At 37.8% G+C, this 22594-nt stretch overlaps 1 protein-coding gene and 1 long non-coding RNA gene across 12 annotated transcripts in view; both read right to left on the reverse strand.

The window, feature by feature from the left end:
* Positions 1–307: 307 nt before the first annotated feature.
* On the reverse strand, positions 308–4354 carry LOC121876819. The gene is made up of 3 exons (XR_006090821.1): positions 4267–4354; positions 3249–3552; positions 308–1162 (listed from the first exon to the last, which is right to left on the reverse strand). It is a non-coding gene; the product is annotated as an uncharacterized LOC121876819 (long non-coding RNA).
* Positions 4355–7009: 2655 nt separating this feature from the next.
* Positions 7010–22594, reverse strand: part of LOC121876880 (dynamin-like) — a 78901-nt gene continuing 63316 nt past the window's right edge. For 8 of the 11 annotated variants that reach the window (XM_042382417.1, XM_042382415.1, XM_042382414.1 and 5 more), the window contains one exon: positions 17571–22194. In XM_042382417.1, the coding sequence (XP_042238351.1) occupies positions 22053–22194 (142 nt within the window). In that variant the 3' untranslated portion in view covers positions 17571–22052. Of the gene's footprint in view, positions 14804–17570; positions 22232–22594 lie in introns of those variants that run through there. The other 3 variants (XM_042382426.1, XM_042382422.1, XM_042382418.1) reach the window with 2 other exon arrangements.

The following is a 22594-nucleotide window of genomic DNA, read 5'->3' on the forward strand; positions in this document are numbered from 1 at the left end:
CTATGGGTTTCCAATTACTCTGCAATCGAACCGTGGACCACATATTCATAATCAGCATGGACTTCTTGACCAATGTGCTCTCTTGATTTCATGTCAAGAATGAACCTCACTTTCTTGTTCTGAATAATTTGTAGCTTGAGTTTTAGATTCTTTGTTAAGGGATGAAGCACGCCTCACACTCCCATACATTTTCAATGCTGGTGACATCTAGCTTGGCTATACAGATATAATATTGTATCACAAGTCAACACAGTTAGGTGATGTGATGTTAATGGGTAGAATGACTTTTTTTACACTTAAGCAAATCTTTATTATACTTCATTACATAGTCTGTTCCGTGATGGATGTACTGTACATACTTCTGGTATTGCAGTACGTTACAGTATTTGTATATGTCAATATTAAACAGTTATCAAAGGTACATACAGACAATGATACAGTACTGCAGGTGGCATAATAATGTTCTTTGGAGCCTGTGTGTGGGTGTGTGAAGAAGAGGTCTACAGTGTCTTTAGATAAAAACAGTATCTCGCCCCAGCACCTATATTTTGTACATGTTTTCAGTTTAAAGACACTCTAAACGTCTTCTCCACACACACACCATGTCGTTGTTTCACATTCCCATTGCCGTAGTGTTCAGCCTCAAATACACTACAGCTCAGCACATCACTTGTGTTTCCTCCCACGCACTGACTGGCAACACACGAGATGCTGGTACAACTCTGCCATCTGAGTGAACAGTTTCTCTCCGTCACAGGTTGAGTAAGCCTGGTGGTGTAGGTAAATTTAGTTTTGTTTTGTTTAATTCATTTTAGGATGGGTTCGTTCAGGGGTCATATTAAGGGTTCAAAATTGGCACGACACTTGCGGTACCTGTGTGTGTGTGTGAGATAAGAGTAAGGCAAACCTTTTTAATGCGTACATGGACCTAAAAATCACAGACTTCACAAAGGGTAAATAACATTAAAAGGAAGCAGGTGACATCAGAATTGGCAGTATGACGTCACAAGACAAGTGACATCACATGAGACAGTTGATATAACAGGACAGGTGACGTCAGAGGGGCAGGAGGGAGGGGGTGATTACTTGCCGGAAGCTTCCATTTGTTCCCTCAGTTTGCCATGGTTGGTCTGGGCAATGAAGTCTGGTAACTCGATGCCCACTGGAGGAAGACATAAAGGTTAGGCACCCTAGCTTATTTCTCGTGAAGATTAGGCACCCTAGCTTATTTCACGTGAAGATTAGGCACTTTAGGTTATTCCACGTGGGTATTAATCACCCTAGCCTAACCCCTGCAGGTAACGTTGGGTGTTTAATCATCATGTGAAATAAGCTAGGGTGCCTAATATTCAGGTAATCAAATAATATTAGTAGTAAGAGTACTCCCGTGTATTTCTGTGTGGTTTTTGTGTGAGAGTAAGAAAAGATGTGTGTGTGTCTGTATGTTTGTTTCTATTTGAGTACTGTAGATACGTTTGTATAGGTCTCATTGCTTGTGAGTCTTGCGTGTATGTGTTCATGAAATAAACACTACAAATGAATAAATATAAACATAACAATTCCCCCCCCCCATAAAAAATCATTATTCATTTCTACACACACACACAGAGGGACATTCTAACACCATATCACCCCCAAAATTCACCAAGACCAAGATGTCAATAATGATCACCCATTTTCTCCAATAACTCGCGTTCACCACCGAAACAATATACTGTGGGGGATGAAGGTGGCCTGTGGAGGTGTTAATATTTACCCAAACTTCCATTAGTGGATTGAAGGAGGGACAATAACAGGGTGGATCAATTCAGGCGAGAACAAGTGAATATCAACGTGCGTGATTCCCACAGGTGTCAGGATCCTTAGGTGTGATGGCGTGTATATGGGTCGTAGGTGCGTGTGTTTGGTGTGGAGGCAGGTGTGTTGGGGTGTAGAGACAGGTGTGTTGGGGTGTAGAGACAGGTGTGTTGGGGTGTAGAGACAGGTGTGTGGCGATTTAGAAGTAGGTGTGTAGAGGCAGATGTGTTGGGGTGTAGAGGCAGGTGTGTGGCGATTTAGAAGTAGGTGTGTAGAGGCAGATGTGTTGGGGTGTAGAGGCAGGTGTGTTGGGGTGTAGAAGTAGGTATGTTTGGGTGTAGCGGCAGATATGTTAAGGTGTAGTGGCAGATGTGTTTCGGGTGTAGCGGCAGATGTGTTTAGATGTAGAGGTAGGTGTGCTAAGATGTAGAGGCAGCTGTGTTAAGGTGTAGAGGCAGGTGTGCTGGGGTGTAGAGGCAGGTGTGCTGGGGTGTAGAGGCAGGTGTGCTGGGGTGTAGAGGCAGGTGTGTCAGGTCCCCCTCAGATGTCCCAGTCTTCGGCAGCGCGTCACTAACGAAGGTAATAACACACCAGTTAGCGTTAGTGAAGGCTGGATAACCTCTCTCTTGTCTCTCTGCACTTGGCGTCTTCCTTACCACGTCAATCTTATATACTTTATTACACAACACCCCGCAGCGCCCTCACCACTTATAATTATACTTTACTTACTTATAATTATACTTTACTTACTTTACTTACTTATAATTATACTTTACAATACTTCACCACGTCTTACACATAAACACTTAACACCCGTGCCCTATATATCGTGTTTTTATCACTTGTATCTTACTTATACACTTTACAACACCGTAACATCACCATCACCACCACCACCCCATCTCGTATGCTCACTACTTATCTAAATTATACAGTACATCATTTATAGTATTGGTGAGTCTGGTCATCCTTGTTTGTGAGTGTGTGTATCTGTCTGTCTGTCCGTCCGTCAACAGCTTAATCTTCGAGCTAATGAACATAACATTTCACAGTTTAATTTTCGTGTATTCTGACTGGGCAATAAGGTACGTAAAGGATTGGTAAATAAGATAGTACTATACCCGTGGCACTTTGACTCGATTAAGAGAAGGTAAAGAACGGTGTATCTTTGAAGGGGTCACTGAGTTAGGTCATGGGTATACATCTCTTTTGGGTAATTTATTAATAAAGTAAACAGTATCTAACCAAAACTAACTTAACCACTCCTTAACCCTAACGAGAGGAAACAGAGTGACCTAACCTATCCTATGTTTTAGTCACTTAATCGTGACTTGGTAACTATAGTATAGTCGTGTGTATAATAATAATAATAATAAACGGTTTATTAATAGAGCTGCAGCCGGTTATTATATGTGTCATCCACAAGGACACCAGGTAACACAGGTACTCACGGTAATTTCGCTTGCTGGGGGTCAACTTGTACAGGTGTGGTTGAGGGAAGGAGGCGAGATCGGGAGATGCCAGTTGACTGTAGGGTGCTGGGGGGAATTGCATCAGCTGGTCCTGCTCTAGGGATGTGACCTCAACCTCACCACCTGTTATGTCCTCGCCGCTAGCTAGCTTGATGTTGTACTCCAGCTGGAAGGGCAGGAGGATGTGGGCAGGATGGGCAGTCACCACGCCACCCACTAGTAGCATCAGTACCACACACACATACCTTCCGTTCCCTGCCGCGCCACGCATTACGATTCTTTTCTGTGTGAGATATTACCAATTCTTTTCAATGGAGGGAGATAGGATTGGTTGACTGTGAAGAGGTCATTATGGGACAGGAAACATTAAGGTGTTGGTGGTAGAACGTGTGCCTCTCACTAGTTTGTCCCAGGTGAGATGTGAGAAGGGTGCTAGGCTATCTAGTGTGACCCCAGCAAACATGGCAGGTTTTCTCTGGGTACTCTCCGGTTTCCCCCTGTACTAACACTGGACCAAGGCTGTAACCAACTGCCCTTATGACAAGTACGCTAAGTCAATGTTTTAATCAATAAGTAGTAACCTCCTTATCTTTAATCTGTCTTTGTCTATCTTTATACATTGTTCTGCTCATTATCTAAAACACTCTTATATTGAAAGTAAAATGACCAATTTATAAGTAATTGACTGATGGACATATACGGCAGTGATCCAGGGTAATGTAAGGTGAATGCAACACTAAACTGAATGGGATCACCTGAAGCTTAATACACCTGATGATTAAACACTAACATTACCTATGGGGGTTAGGTTGGGTTATTCTATGTATATTTAGCGTGAAGGTAGTTAATCATAAGATAGAATTAGGTGGGGGCTAATCTTCAGGTGATCCACGGGGTTTTACACACATACACACACCTGCATTCGCCCAGTATAAGGTTAGAATTAATTCCTCAAGGTGTGGTTGTGTGTGTGGTGTTTGAGAAAGGCTGGACTCACCGTGTCACTCCTTTTCCCACTGAAGTCCAGGACGAAGTGAACCTCTCGGAAAAATCGTATTACTCCTGATGCTGTGTTCCATCCCCTCACGCCAGGTTTCCACCAATCACAGCAAGACCTCCAATACTGGAAAGGTATCGACCAATCACAATGCCTCAGGGGAGGATTGAGTAGCCGCAGTAGGATGCCTTTCGTGTACAGTCACTGAGGGGGGGGGCGGTGCTGTTATATTACGTAATTATTGTGTTTAGGAATATATTATCCATCTGTGTATTATTTATTTTTGGGGGCCAGCTCATTGTAACATTTTGGAGATTCGTTCAAGGGGTGTGTTTGCCACCTGGGGAGGGGGGGGGGGTAGCATTAGCCTGGCCAATTATAAGGTGAGATAAGCTGGGGACTGATCTTCAGTTGGTCCCAATAAATTTCAGATTTTTACGAGAATTGGAACTGATTTGAACATAGCAATAACACAGTAACATCAAATTACAGCGTATATGAATATTATCAGTATTATTCTAACGTAAATCAGTAAATGTTCAAGATTAACTGTATTCATGCTGCCCCTCATGGGTCGTCAGGCCTATGGAACCCACTCTTTTTTTTTCAACTATGGATTAACTTATCCTAAAGGAAAAAAATATTGAACATTCAGAGATAAAACTTAAACTGTAAGAGTAGGAGGCTTTTGATCTGTAGAGAAAGGGGGGGAGAGACGAAGAGCAAAAGAAAAAAAACAGGAGTTAGCATAGAAGGAAGGAAGAAGAGAAGTCAGGTGATACGGCTGGAGGACCCTCATTAGTTAGAAGCTCCGGAGTATCAGTAGACCATTACCACAACACAACACACACGCCAGTACGGTACCACCTTACCTCCCGCCCTCCCACTAAACAAATAATTATCCTTACACACTCCGCGACTAAAATGGCAGATCGGATAATGTAGGCCAAGGGAGAGAATAGGAGATGGTAGGGTGTGTGAGAGCATGTAAGGTGTGTATGTGGGTAGGTGGTGTGTGTGTGTGTGTGTGTAGGTGGGGTGTGTTTGTATGTGTGTGTGGGGGTGTGTGTGTGTGTGTGGTAGGTGGGGTGTGTGTCCAAGAACTTGTGGGTGGGGGAAGGGATTCCCAGTGTCCCAGGGAGTGCCAGTGTCCCAAGGAGTCCCAAAGAGTGCCAGATTGTCCCAAGGAGTCCCAGAGTCACAGGAAGTGCTAGTGTCCCAAAGAGTGCCAGAGAGTGCCAGTGCCCTAGGGAATTCCAAGGTGTCCCAAGAAGTCCCAGTATCCCAGAGAGTGCCAGAGTCCGAGGGAGTGCCAGAATGTTTCAAGTTGTGTCAGAGTGTCCTAGGGAGTGCCATTGTGTCCCAAGGAGTGCCAGTGTCCCAGAGAGTGCCATAGTGTTCCAGGGAGTGCCAGAGTATACTAGGGAGTGCCAAAGTGTCCCAGGGAGTGTCGGAGTGTCCCAGGGAGACCCAGTGTCCCAGGAAGTGCCAGATTGTTCCAGGGAGTGCCAGAGTGTCCAAGGGAGTGTAAGGTCTGGCTGTATAACCCTCTGCAGAAAGGTCAGTCACCAAAGTTGCATAATCCATGGAAGGACCATACACTGTAGTGGAATGCCTTTCAGATGTAACCTACTGGATTAGAGGAAGAAGGAAGGCTCAGCCAAAGGTAGTACATGTCAATCGTCTATGGCAGTATCATGGGCCAGGGCAGTACACCTGGGAAGACTCTGAGGAGCAGTCACCTACCACAGATGAGGACCAGACTGGAGATCCTGGAAGAACTCAGGCCCGTACCGATCCAGGAACTCGACCATGGACCAGGAAGAGGAGCACTGTTCCCTCTTAGTGGAACTGGACATGACAGGAGAGGGGGACCGATTTGAGGGTGTGACTGAGGTTGCTGTGCCAAGGGAGGATTCTGAAGACATCCCAGTATGTCGGCAGCAGCAGCAGAAGAAGAGAAGACCTACCAAGTTTCAGGATTATCATGTATTAATTATTTAAGAATACTCTAGAATGTATTGCATCTTTTTTGTTATGATTTACTTATTATTGTAAAGCCTCAATCGGAGTAGAACGTTCTAGAATCTCCCAGGCGTCTCTGGGTGATTTTAGGATGTTCGAGAAGCATCTGACGAGGCGTATATAAATAGCAGCGAGCAGGCTAGGAGTGAGTCGATCACTTGTTATAGTGTAAACAATAAGCCTAGCACAACAACTGAAGACAGTTGTTGTGCAAGTATTGTGGAAGTGTTGTGATTTATATAAAGTGAAAAGGTTAAGGAATTGTACACTGGAAGTGTGCTGACTATATATTCGAAGTGTGGAGTCCTGGCTGTGAAGCCATTACACTGTTAACAGTGTTTTGAAGAATCGGTGCTTATTAAAAAAAAGACTACAGTGCACAAGTGTTTCTGTGACCTTGTGGAAATCTACCTGCCTGTACACTGATACCTATCATCAGGACTGGCGGGACAGCCAGTGGTAATTCGACAACACTTGGGAGATATCTACTGCTTCTGTACACATGACCCTAGCCACTGGTAACCAGTGGTGGAAGCTGGGTAAGCAGTGAAAAGGAAGAGGGTCGTAACAAGTATATACAGTAATAGGTTAGACCCGAGCACCTACCTAAACCCAAAAGTGTTAAGTACCTGTACGTGTTCTTTTTATGTTGGGCTTTTATACATATAGGGCTTTCATATAATGATAGTATTAAAGGTTTGTTATATAAAGTACCATATTATGGACATATTTATTCAATTTCATTCTGTCATACAGTTCACAATAAAAAGAAAGAGACAAACTGTCTAGAAGATGACTAACAATGAGAATCTAATTTATGTGGTGGTACAGTAATTCATCCCTTTTTTTTTTCAAACAACAGCTGAATTAAATTATTTTCATCTTCAATAACAATCCAATGAATACAAATGACTGGAGGGAGAACATTCTGTAATACACAGCACCACTGATCAATAAGGGCATATACATTATCTAGATACAATATATCCCTACAATATTCAGTAATGGGGGTAAAAAGTGAGATGTGTTTACAGAAGTCCTGACGCAGCAGCACACGTTATACTGTACCGAGATCTAACAACACTCCAGTGTCATATTTCCAAAAATCTGTCAATCTTGAAGTTACACAATTAATTAATTAATTTAAAAAATAAACATACAACTAAATTACATAGGTACGAAATTGCATCATGAGACACAGTGAGGAAGAGATTAATGGCTGGCAAGTTTATGGAATGATACCAAGGTTGCCTAGTGACAAAACACAATGGAATGTTAATATAAATGTCAAACTTAAAATCTTGGGAGAAAATTTTTTTGATTTGTTTAGATATATCATAAACTATACTTCTTAAATACTTGAGGTTTTTTAGCATATCTTGATACCTGTATTATCTCTCAAAAATGTGTGTTATAATGACCTCTCGACTTTCCTATCGTACTATCTTCTCGCACACACACGCACACACACACCAGATGTATAAATAAACTTACCTGCAATAGTACATTAACTTACAATCAGTTATTCTTTCCACTTATCCTTTTTATTATCTTTACTTACCTACCAGCATGTGTGGGGTGGACCAAGGGACATAAAGTCTTCAAAGAAAAGGGGAGAAATAACTGGAGAGAGAAGTGAAGTGTAAAACAAGTGTAAAGTGAGTCCCAACACCAGTACGCATACAAAATTTTTGTTTGTAATTCACTTTAAAATGGCTGGCATGCTTAAAAGTGAGAGTTTTGTGGTGCTGAGAAGAAAATAAGACACCCATTTTAGATTTTCTATGTATTAATTAAGCATTTTTGACTTACGACCTGGATTTGGGTCCCTAACCCCACCGTAAGTCGGGGAGGAGTTATACTAGCAAATAAAGTGTACTTTAACATCCTCTTTCCTATTAAAAATTCCTTATTTTTATTCACAACCTGATCTTTTAGTTTCTGAATAGAGGAAAAATTTTATCACGAGTATGCACGATAAGGCATTAAATTAGATAAAAAAAAAAATCGGGATATGTAAAGTTATTTTAAAATATTTTCACATTTCCTTGAATGGAAAAGTCAGATGTTCTGTACATCCACATTACATTCCTTAATGTGCCACTTTTCTCATTCTAGCCTAAGTTTTTATACCATTACATCTATTCCTTCAACAGATCTAATCACCACAGCCTCCACTATCGCTTCTTCCTCTGACCATTATACAGTATCATAATGTCTTGTGCCCTCTGTTAGTTCTTGACATAATCTCGTAGGCTGCTCATACTGTACCCCATAAAAATACATCCCTATGAATGGTATGAAATAATGCCAATAATACCTGTGCAATTAAGGTCCACAACTACAAAAGGGGAGCATCACTCACATTAATCTGACATTTCTTGCATTGTAAGTTCTACCCAAACAATGAAGACAGACAACTAAACACTAAATCCTTGAGGGAAATAAAACATCTAAACAAGATATCCTAGTCAATGATAGTCCTTCAAAATTCAAGTTTCCCCAACTGTGTTAATCAATACCACAACTCGCATCTTTTCCATATGAATCTTTACATCCAATATTTATCGGAGGAGTAACTCTTCCCAATGTGAGATTTATATCTTACAAAGAGGTACAGTACAGTACTGTACTGGGCAACTATTTCATCTCTTAATGTACAAATCACAATTATGGAGGATTGTGATAATCAGGCAAGCAAAATATGTCCCAATAATTGTTTGCTATCTCTTTTGCGACACTTTGTGAACTATAACTACAGTAAAGGTGAATTTTTTAAAAATAATGATTATTGAGGCTACCCTAAGTTTTTTTGAGGCTGTTCAGTACAGGAGGGTGAGAGCAGTTAATGGTAATGTTGGATGAAAGAGGCAATGCATTATTACTGAGGGTGTCACTATAACAGATGCAGACAATATGAAATGTTTGGAAAACCTACAGAACTGAATGAATACTGTATAAATAAAAGCAAGGAGGTTAAGAGTTAAGGTAAGGTAACATATTTGTTGCGTTGCATTACACTATACACAGATGCTACCATTGAAGACTTGATGAGACTTTCCTGTCCCCTACTGCCAGCTCCTCTCATCATTTGTACATCACCACTTGATCATTAGAGTATTTGACATATCTACTTAATGGAACATATCAGGTGTTGGCATGATACTGTATTTGAAACCTGTGGTGTATAGTTCGCACGCTCACCTCGTAAGTGAGTGGTCCCAGGTTTAATCCCCAGACAGGTTGAAATTATGGGCAACTTTCTTTACTTCATTTACCACAGTCTAACCAGTAGTAATTAGAAACCTTCATGGTAATTTATTAACATATCGAGTCCAGTATTATCGTTAGCTAGTGTAGGTGGTAAGTTATCAGGTCTTCTTGGATTATTCCTAGATACTATGGTCCGTATTCAGTCAACATGCCTGAAGCTCGTGTAGAGAGACATTATTCAAGAACATGCTATGTTTGGTACCATTTGTTTGTTTGCTTTATGTTTGGTACAACATCCTCTCCAAAGTGCTAATGTCTTGAAATCAGTTGCATTTTGATAGTCCAGTTATTTAACATTAGTTTAGAGATAACAGGTCTGCTTACCAATTGTGAACATATTTAGTATGAATAAATGGACAGCTACAAAAACATTTTCTTTGAGCTAATCATCTATTTTTATAGAAGAGGGGTGTGGCTTATGGGTCAGGTTAGCGTGGAAATACAATAGTTTTCTCTCTCACAAAGACATACACTTTAATACACGCAACCAATGCCATTAATAAATCTGACATGATGCACCACACCTTGGATGCTGCTAATATGTTCTTCCTGCTCTTGAATCACTGTACAGTATAACACAGGATTCTGTCACACACCATAACTGTGTCACTAACAAATCTTCATCAGATGCCTTATTAAAGACATTGAACAATTGTTTAGGTGAAGCAGTTACCTTGCATTTGAACATCTAAAAGGTAATTACAGTGTCAAAGAGTATACATTGATGATTAAATACTCAAAATAAACCATCATCCTTGTGTTACTAAACCATCAAATTAAGTGTTAAACTATCATGTATTGAACTGACAATCTTGTAGGGCTAACCGTCATCCTTTAAGGTTAAGTAGTAATATTCACTGTTGGGTGCCAAGCTGGGCTGTGATCTTCCCCTACCAACTGTCTCATACATAAACACTTCCACCATCATGTGAACAGTCTTACCCTCCACAGTAGTAACCAAAATTCTCTCTACACTCAGTAATATCTGGGTCATACACATGATTGATCTGTAGTTGACCATCTTTGCCTTTTATAATTAATCATGTTACAGTATAATAAAATACATCGTATAAAACTGCACAATGAAAATTATGAGTAAATTGGTGTTAAAATTCCAATCCCTTACCAACATGAGAGTCTAGTAAATGATGTCCAGGGAATTTTGTCTGAAGAGAGCATGTTAGATTGTCCAGAATTACCAACATCAACCAAGTAAGTAAATGATGTCAATGAATCTATTCCAAAACTCATCTCACTTGAAGTGAATCACTGGAGGTGGTGCTGAAGTATAACATCTACAATAAAACCAGGAGAGAACGTCATATCATGTAGAACATTTGTCAAAGTAGAAATTATTATGGAAGTTCAGTCCCCAAATCATAACACAAAGTATCACCAGATATGTGTGTCATGTTAAAACAAACCTGCTCTAGTGATGCTGACATACCATGCATGCACAGTAAGACTCTGAAACTAGAATTTTGAAAAACAGTCAACTGAAATGTAAAATTGAACACTGCCTATTCCAGTACAGTACTTTTATGCCTCTAAGTGGAGAGTAAATCCATTAAGAAATTCTTAGGATGCTGACCAAAACTGAATGGCAATGAAAACATACAACAATAATATGATACAGTAGAGCGTTGCTATATTGGACACGCTTGAAACATCGGAAATTGGCTTTATCGGACAGTCATTCCCTCTAATTAGTCCAATACATCAAAGTTCTTACAAACTTCTAATGACTCTACTCTTATCTCATGTGGTGGTGGGTCAAGGAGTACACAAACTTCAATGAATGTGGGGAATGATAAGGGAGAATGACAGAGGAGAACAGAACAAAATAAGAGTAGAAAGTGATAGGAAAGTGCTAAGATAACAAAAAGAAATACCCACACATACTTGCTAACGACCTCAACTTTCTTACACTACACTTAACTCTTGCAAACTACTGGAGGTGAACCTCAAGACAAATACCCATCACAGTGATAATATCGGACCTTCCAAAATAACACACACTTATTATGAAACAAACACTCAAGACATATACTGTACAAAGAAACACACTGTAAAATATCTGCCCAAATTCTACACAAGCAAATGAAATTAAGTTGAGCACTGTAAATTAGGTCTTTTGCTTTGGAGACAGTAATATAAAGTAGAAATACCAGAATATAAATTTATGGCCTATGTTAACTTAAAGAAGAGAATATCCAAAAACAGATTTCCTCGCAGTTAAAATAAACTATTTTCCATAGGCAAGCTTGACTAGCTTCACCCTACAAAATCTATATAAAAATACTTAAATCTACCTCAGACACTTGGTAACTTCTTAATGTACATATTTACAATCATTAAAAATATTCTAACATGTACAAACACATAGACATCTTTTATTTTATATGAATTCAAATATTTGTAGGAAAAGTAGATTTACAAATCACAAAAAGATATTTACATCAACTAAACATAGAAGAGCACTTTCCTAATCACTGTGTAAAGAAACAAAAAAATTGCCAATCACATGTTTAACACACTCAAATACCCTAGACACCAATTAACCACCCCTTGTCCAACAAAACATGGTTTATTTCGGTCACATTCACAACCCAGGAAGCCAAGTTAAATCCTATGGTGCTATGAAGGACTTATTTGTCACAGTACAACTCCATGATTTTCAAAATTTAACATTACCTGCTTCAACTTGTCTCTGTTATCGGGTGAAATACTAAATCTTAGGTCCCAGACCATCACCTGTTCTTGAGAAGCACCTCCTGATCACCCCCAAGTACCTCTTAAGATGAAACATTTAGAGCCCTGTAAATTATTATTCCTCTCATTGAACTTACAGCTACATAAAAATCAAGTATACAAATTAAACCCACATGAAAAGATGGAAACACATTTCACTTGGTTCTTACACTATAGGCAATTTCAATTTCCAAGTTCAGGTTTATTTTCAAGGTCTTCAAACCACAGCAAATGAAGAGTTTTTAATACATTTAAAATGAAAGACCAGTTTTACATTCATCCTCAAGCACACGTTTTTGACTTAAGGTCCCAATTTTTCTGTTTTCCCCCCTCCACTTTTAAAAATATTAACATTTATTCCCAGCCAAGAACAACAAGACCTAAGTTCCAATTCCCCCAATAATTCCAAAGGCAACATCTCAACTAAATGTTTTCACCTGAGATAACATCATTAGCAACAAGTGCCCAGTAAACTTGCTGTGAGGGGACTTATTATATTCATTACAAAACTGGCAAGACACTAGTTCAGTATATTTTAAGACTCGAGCATGAGTGGATCCCTCGTATGTTGTTTAGTGCGACTCCTTTCCTCCCCACCAGCTGAAACCTTTCTACATGTGCACTACCACCACAGCCAACGTGTTGATACCAATTTTAGTTTGTGCTATAGAACATGTCAATTTTTATTAAATTTCTCTGTAATTTACCCAATTTAATCTATTATATACATACAGGGTGTCCATAAATTATCTGATCCATTTTAAAAATTAGGTACTACAAAAACATTATCGATAGAACACACTGGTTATATTATACTTGCCTGTTCCAGATGACTGGAGGAAGAATGTGATCATGAGTGCTTACAAGAGTACAGGTGATGCACTTTAGTGTGGGCGCACTACAGGAGCATGAAGCTGCTAGATCAGGTTATGAAAGTATGGAGAAATTGATAATGGAGAGAGTGAACATAAACAAATGCAATTTGCATTTATGCCAGATAGGGGGACAACACATTCAATATTTATGGCCAGGCAAATACAAGTAAAATATTTAGGGAAGGAAAGAAAGTTGTACTTCATAATTGAAAAGGCATTTGACAGAGTAGCAAGTGAAATACTAAAATGGGCAATGAGATCGCCAAGAGTCAAGGAGTACATTGTTTGAATGGTTATGGCATTATGAGGACCCAAAAACCTCTGAGAATAAATAGTGAAAGTAGGGGAATGTCCCTGGACTGGCTCAATGAATACTGTTACCTAGATGATATGACCAGTGCCAGTGGGAGTGTTTGAAGCCTGCTCAATTGCAAGAGTCAGAAGTGTCTGCATGAAGTTTAGAGAGTTGTTGCCTTTATTAACAACACGAGGACCTTCCCTCTGCATGAAAGGAAGAACGTATGCAGCAGGTGTGAGAAGTGTGATGTTGTATGGCAGTGAAACATGGGCAGTTAAAGAGGATGACATAAGCAGACCTGAGTGAGCTAAAATGAGAATGATCAGGTTTATGTATAATGTGAAAATGAAAGTCAGGAGGCCCTGTTCAGAGCTAAGAGAGGGGCTGGGTATTAAGAGTACTGTACTATATTGGCAAAGTTCTGTGTTGAGGCAGGTTGACACAGTTTGGACAAGTGGAGTGAATGAAAGACCAATTGGGTCAAGAAGTGCATGAGCCAATATGTGGAGGGGAGGAGAACCTGGGATCAGCCAAGAATGATATAGGGGAGAGGTTGTAAAAAATGACAGAGTTAGGAACCTGACAAGAGAGACTGCACGATAGTGCAGCATGGAGAGCTGCCTTCAGGTACTTGTAGGTTATTTTGAGGCCAGACAATTTATGGACATCCTATACAGTATATAAATTAAGCATCCAATATGTGAGGACAGTATCACAGACTTATTATTCTATTTGGCAGTAACAGTGACTAACAGAAATAACTCTACAGTAATTTAAAAAAGACTCAAGATAATTAATAATTTAAACAAGGTGTTGGGGTTTGCATTAAACTTTTGATTCAAAAGCAGGTAAGTGTACATCATTCAAGGTTCTTTATATTTATATCCTATATCAATGTGCAATGACTATATAAAACTTTCAAATAAATTCACCTGAATGATGCGTAAACAAATCTAGTTAAGAGATGTTTATGATAAACTTTAATATATCTCTATACTCTCATAAATAAAATAGCATGCCATAGTTAATTTACCACAATAGGTGACAAATCGTCATTGGTGAACAAAACAGGTCTTACTCTCGTGAACCTAATCTTTGCTCCTGGGATGAAGTAAGAATGTACACGGCACTCCACTGACTATTAAATATTCAATAATAACACTAATACCTAGCAGGAGACTGTAAAGAATTCAGCACCCATCTGTAATCTGAGAGAGAACATTGCATCTCTGTTTTGTTTTGTAATATTTAGTGGGGTCGCTGGGGGATGTGAGGCCGGTCTGGTTGTCTTGGAGGCACAATGGGCACTGGACGCCTGCAAGAAAAAAAGACTATAAAAAAGTCTTCTGTTTCCAAATGAGACAAAAATATTTCTACATTTAACACAAAAATTAAATTGAATTACATTTCAAAGGTTCATTAACTTAATTAAGGCATACAGTTAAATGATATTGTACAACCAAATGGAAAGTTATAACAGCATAAGTATTTTAACAAATACAGTACTATAGTTACAATATCTACTGTGTTTAACATCACTATGTCAACTAATCTTTTTGTAAAGTTGATACAGAATAACATACATGTTCAAAGACAGAACAAAACATGCTTTTTACTTATCTTTCTTGGGCCTTGCGTGTTTAGCTATAGTTTATAGAAAAAAAGTCAACCACCAGGAAAATAATAATATTAAATCTAGGGTCAAGTACCTCAGGCCCCAATTACTGGTTGCCAATTAGTCTAAGTCTGGTAACTGTAATGACTAATTCGGTTCACCATGTTATGTCCAAGCTTGGTATTTCTGTTATGGCTGAATCTAGTAGGTGTGTCATGTCTGAGTCTGTCTATAAGGCCGTGTATACTGCAGCATGATGTTATGTTTCACTTCAGTATCGGAGTTTATGTTCACGTCCAACAACCAGGTCACATTTACGTTGTGGATTTTAAATGAGAATAACATTAAGTTTACATCTTTTATTGTACACTGCCCTGGTATTAACAGGAAGAAAGCCGACAGTAACAAGGATAAACACACTGCCCTTCACATCACCCACCAGAACCAGTTGAGAAATACCTCTTGCCAATGTATCATAACACACACACATACATATATACATAAATAATACATACACACATGCATACACAAGCACACACATACATTCAAGAAGCAAATTCAACCAACACACTAATACACACACACACACACACACGAGTATTCATGCCAGTAAAAGATCATTTAAAGTTATGACAAGGCATTACTCCTCCAACATTTTCTTTGGCCCAGGACCCTCATGGATCTAGACTGTATATACTCAACTGGCTATCTCTACAAACCCCCAACACACAATTTCTGATCCACACTGCAACTACGTATTTTTCTTTTCCGATTGACCACAAGATTTGATTTTTTTATAGGATTTTACCGATAGATACTAGTTTGAAGAAGACACTGGTAACCTTACTTAAGTATATTCCACATTGTGATTTGCAGACAGTAAATAGTCGTTAGCATTTACAATCTGACTTTTTTTTTTGAAGGGGGCTCATTTAGTTCTCATTTAACCTGGCTACAATCCTTCTCTGTCTATTTTCCTTACACTATCTCTTACTGTCTCTGTCTCTTTCTCTGTCTGATCCTAACAACTGCATAATCAACAAGAAGAACAAGGTACAACAAGAATGAAGAGCTATGCACACATACACAAAGGACACTGACCAGATACTACAGGTTTCTACACGCTTAGTATTATTGCATCTCTTGGGCGCTGCTTCTTCTTCTTCTTCCCATAAAATATTTTAACATCATTCATCGGAGTCTAATATAGTACAGTACAGTACCATGAAGAAGAGATCCCACAAACAGAAAACTGATAAAGAGGCAATTATCTAGGAGCACCACTACAGCATACAGTACTCTCCTGTTATCTGCTCAAGGATCAACATCTACTACTGTACTGTAATCTTCCTCGTCTCATTTGTTGGCTCCTGGATCAATGTCTACAGCTGATACACCATCGTCTCGTGTGATGGCTCTTAAATCAATATCTATCTACGAATATTTTTAACAACCAGTCTCATTTCTACCTGCCTCTTACGTCAATATCTATCTATTACATGTTTTTGCGTTTTTTAACCATCCATATCAGTGACAAAAGGGAACATGGATCTGCTTCTTCCAAAGTCCATTGCCAATGCTTTCTGCACACCCAAGATGGAATGAGACATGACAGCAGTGTAACAGTAAGTGAAAAAAAAAAAATCCACATACAGTATTTAGCTGTTTCAGTTTATTTTCAGGTTAAAAGAAGGAAGGAGACTGACACAAAGAGACCACATAATTTTACATAATTTACAATATATCTTCTATTGCCTTAATATGAATCCAACAATAGTTAGTACACACACATGTGACCCCCACTGTGGAGGCAACATGATAACTCCACAGTTCATGATGATAGTGATATGAGACAAGTGTTCCACAACATAGAGTGCCCCAGAATCTAGCACAAGTGATTAATAAGCTTTATATATAAACTCTGAAACTTTAACATCCAGTGGTAGTAAATAACAAATAGAGAAGCCCTTACAACACACACTCATATTGTCTTTGGTAACAGAGTGGCTAAAAGAAAAGTGAGTAATAAGCATTAAACACCCAAATATTATCAAGAGCTCTGCTTGACATGCACAAACAAAACAATGACTGTGCCTTCTGCAGACATATACATGGAGTGAATCACTGATTCACAATTGCATTAACATAATACATATTTACTCTTCACAAAATATATTTACAAAGTCAAAATATCTTTTAATATTTTATAATATTTTTGACATGTCACCAGCAAATGGCATCAATTAACCTCAACACTGAATGTGCAGTTACTCACTAGCAATTACTACATGATGATGGAAGGCCATTTCTACAAACTTCCACACAATATATATATATATATATATATATATATATATATATATATATATATATATATATATATATATATATATATATATATATATATATATATATATATATATATACATTTATCAGCATACCTGGATCATACACCTATAGTGATATATATATATATATATATATATATATATATATATATATATATATATATATATATATATATATATATATACACACCAAGATTTAATTGTATTCCACAAGTGCAGACAACCCCACTTACACCTTTACTGTACAACACTACTATAATCCCCTCTTCTACACAACTACCACTGTTACTACACATCAGGGAGTCAACACGTCATAATTCTTGTTTACTTAAAAATATCAGAAACATTTATGTAGTTTCTCAGACAGTTTTGAAATGAATGATGTGTTATTGTGATAATCTAGAATTATAAATGACTTTAGCCACAACAGCTGCACGATGCCTATTACAGAATAAAAAAAAAGTCACAATACTAAACTCAATAACAATAATTACAATAAAAACTTATGCCTGTGTACAATTCATAATTACAACAACACAGGAGAAGGAAACTGCACATAACTTTAAATACTGAAAATTAATATGGGTTCTAAAACAGTGCCAACAAAAGCTTCAAGGTCCTCCTTGTTGCATATGATGAATCTTGTCACAGTAAACAACAAAAAAGTAAATAAAACTTACCTGATTTTGGAGGAGGTAAAGTCAGGAGGAGGTAAATATTTTCACATATATAATTAACACATGGGAAACAATGGTGCATGCCACTCATATGACACCTGTTTATACACTTGTCAAGATCACCAGCCATGGAGTGTGCACCAAGTGTGTATGATGCTCATCAGGGATTTGTGAAGTTGAAGCCATCAGGCCCTTCATAACTTACACCATCACAATAACTCCATAGGGTAATCTCTCAAGGTTATTGCCAGACATATGAGTGATACAGTCAGTTAGAAGTATCAGTCACGATACATTCAAACTAAACGATCATAAATTATTATGAAATGAGAGTTTAGAGGATAGTTGGGGGAAGAAGGGCTGGTGGTGGAGAACACCACTAGATTTAAGAAGATAATAACACTACAGATCATATCGTAAGAATCATAGCAACTGAGTCACACCCATTCAAAATCATTCCTCATAAGTCCATAGCCAGAGTTATTTTTTCAAGAATGCTCTTGACTTTAGGGATAGAAGCCGGGCTAGTATTTTGTCTTGAACTTTTTAAATCAAACTTGAATAATAACATCAATACAAAGGGTAAAACTTAATCAGCTAGGGTCGCACCCTGTAAATCTGTCCTGTCAAACACGAGCACTATTTCTTTAAGCCAGGCAGGCAGGCAGGCATGCACACTTAAACATTGTCTTGCCTACTTGGAACCCCTAGAGTGACACCTTTAATATCTCATCAGAGAAAGTCACTGGTGTTTAATGTCTATTAATGTCACAATATCTTGGACAGAGGATGCACAAAAATCATAGGTAAATTACAGAGAATATTCATATCAATTTCAAGTGTAATATTCACACCTATTTCTAAAGATAAAATCCAAAAGTCCTTACTGCACTTCTTTAGTAACTAAAATACTATATAAAATTTACATTGGAAGAAATCTGTCAATTGTGTAATATCTATTAAAAGGAGAATACAGCACCCCCTAACTGTGGCCTGGCGGTGCAAGTTACAATGATTTATATTAACTCTCTCTCTCTCTCTCTCTCTCTCTCTCTCAAACAGTAATGGCTTGTTTGGCACTAGAGGAGGGCTAATGTACAGTAATACTTACATGTTTCATCAACTTCTCTAACATATATGTAATGCCTCATTCAAATATTTCACAAGTGACATTTGAGGTATTTGATCATTGATTATGACATTATACTATGAAGATATCTTTTTTTATAACTTTTACAAGCCTTTTACCTCCATCAGAAGTGAAGGAAAAAAAACAGTTTCATAAAATTTCCATTGAAAATATTAAGCTTCCACCTGTTTATCTATTACTTGTTTATTACTGTATCTATCAAATTAAGGCATAATACACTGTTAATCTATCTAAACCATTTAATTTAGTCCAACAGAAAAGAGGAGAAGAATTACAAGCTCCAATGGTTACAAGTGATATAGCCCAATTCTTAAAACAGAATAATTATGACTAAAAGGATCAATAAATGCAAAATAATATATATGAGGGTTTTATTTTGTGTGTAGTGTTCGTCATATATATATATATATATATATATATATATATATATATATATATATATATATATATATATATATATATATATATATATATATATATATATATATATATATATATATATATATATATATATACTGTACTGTATATAAAAAAAACCCATAAAATGAACAAGGATTAGTCATAGGTATACTTTAAGGGATCATATCTGGGTCAGAGTTAACATACATGTGTGTGTGTGTGTGTGTGTGTGTGTTTAAGATGTTTACAGTGTATCTATCAGCCTGAAGGTCATTGACATGTCATCCCCTGAAGTTAAACACTGTACAATCAAAATAATCCCAGATGTATTCAGGAAAAGACAAACACCTCCCAACACACTTTGAAATTTTGTACATGTTTACGGGTTAGTTCAGAGGTTTTAAATTTAGCGCGACACTGAATTTGAGGCATCAGAGAACACTACACATGCACACAAACACATAAATTTCAGAAACACCATCATGTTAACTTTTAATCTGATATGACCTTTTAAAATGTTCAGGGGGGGGGGGGGTTCATAAGCAGGTGTTCCTGTACTCTGGGGAAAAAAATAAAAATTAAACCCACCTGCGGCATCTACAAACCAATTTTTGAGATCGATCCTCATCAAATAATAAGAAAGCTCCACGGCGGGAAATCTCAATGTTAAATTAGTTTTCCTCGTCACCCCACCTCACAAAAAATGGTTTACGAGACACTCAAAGACTCGTACATTACCTCCACTTCTAAAAAAAATAATCTGTGTAACCCATATCATAATCCTTCCTCACATAATACAGTACTGGACCTGACAAGAGAGAACATCAGCTGAACACCATACATGGGTGGTATTATGACACTGATATATTATACCAACAATAAAGTCATCCAATATTTATTATTTATCAACCAATTAATGAAGAATTTTACACCTGCCCTCAGCCTATGGTATATATCTTTCACATTTATGGTGGCACATAGAAACCCAAATTTCACATGGACAGCAATATAAAAAAAAACCTCATTCACTTCTCGAATTATTTTACACGACACACAGGACACGTAACAACACTACTCAATACTTCACATTTTGGTGTAACATGGACAATAAAACTTCTATATGTGAGCACAGTATCTGTATGGCCACTAACACTACTGTATTATTATCGTCCCTCATAACAGGAAAACAGCATTAACTCATCAGATGTTAGTGCTTAGTGATATTAATACTTGCTATACCAATAATAATAGTTTAGTTACCAAAGTAATCCTTTAAAGATAATTTCTCTAATGTAATATTCCATCAGTTCTGATTTTATTAAAAGCACTCCCTCATGAATGGCTTACAGTATAATCATTACTGTACATGGAGGCATCACACAACACCACAATTTAATTATCAAATATGATCCTCTACAGTTCTAGCAATTATTGTTTTCTCTGCGTGAAGAAAGTGTTAGTATTCGGTGAAGTACAGGTGATGTCATCCTTCTTGATCAAAATTTAGTGGTAAATATATTTAAAATAATATGCAGCAGCTGATCATTATCTCATATGATGGTGGTCAAGGGTTTTTATCTCCAACTACAGAATTCAAGATTTGTTTTTAAATTTAAATTCACTTCTATGAATCTTTTCCAGTGAGAGAATCCCTTCATATAGTGTATTCATAACTACAAGAGTTTCAGACACCCAGATTGATGGATAATAAATATATACACAAAGGGCCACAGAAATAGGTCTGTCAGGTGAGAAAAAATTAATAAAAAATAAATAAAAACATACAAAAATAAAGGAATCCTTCTTTCTGATAAAGACAAAAGCATGAATATCACTTTGAGAGTGGGTGTGTGCGAGGGCTGATGGAAGCACAGGTACTGTCCCATGGAGCACAATGGTGTTCTTGATAACCTCAAAACTTTTCTATTCTCTCATAACTGACAAAAACAATTCATAACTGGAGAACCTCAACAAAACAAGACTACAGTACATACTTTGACAGCCAGGACTTTACAAAATCTTACTGATAAACTATACCGACATTATTGTAAAGGTAATTATGATTTATGGATTCACATGTCATACACTGCAACTTAACTGAAAATATACCTTGGTAGTACATCATCATAACCGCCATAATTATTTAGAATTTGTTTTCATAAGACGGATATAAAACCTAGAAGGCATTTTCTTCCTCCTAGGCCATGAATAAGAAAAAAAATTATATATATGCACTCACACACACACACACACACACACTTGTGTGTATTCAGAAAAAAGATTTTTTTTTACAATTATATATAATCTTGTAATTTCACATCACTGTACTGAATCAGTATCCCATAACATGTTTGTCTGTTACATAAGAACAAAATCTACTTCTTGAAACCAAAGGAAGAGAAGAGTTCGTTGGTGGCTGCGTTGACTGCAGCGCCTGCAGCAGCGTTCACGGCGGCCTGCTGCACACGCTGGCTAATTGAGGAATTGGTTGGTGCTCCGCCGCCGCCTCCCGGTCGGCTGGAGGTGAGGGAGGGAGGGAGGCTATCAACGGCGGCTACAAACAAGAGGGGCAGCACCACCATGCCAGATAAGTGTTAGTAACATGGACTATTAGTAAGGCACAAACTACTACCAACCTCACCATTTACTCACCAGTAATACAATGTGTGTTTTTGTTTTCTCCGTGTATTGTAAATGTATTTATGCATGTATGTGTGTGTGTGTGTGTGTGTCAGCTTCTCACGTGAGAGCAACCTTATACGAGACCAAGTTGTGAACATCTCTTAAATGCAAGTTTCAGTGTGTGTATGAAACTGTACAGCACACTGGGAGATATTAACTTACTAATCTTTCAGAGTCACACACAATATGACAGCAGATATATATAAGACTACCCTAGGACACCCTCTCTCAAGGT

Source organism: Homarus americanus, unplaced genomic scaffold (genome assembly GCF_018991925.1).
Source record: "Homarus americanus isolate GMGI-L3 unplaced genomic scaffold, GMGI_Hamer_2.0 scaffold50281, whole genome shotgun sequence".
NCBI lineage: Eukaryota > Metazoa > Arthropoda > Malacostraca > Decapoda > Nephropidae > Homarus > Homarus americanus.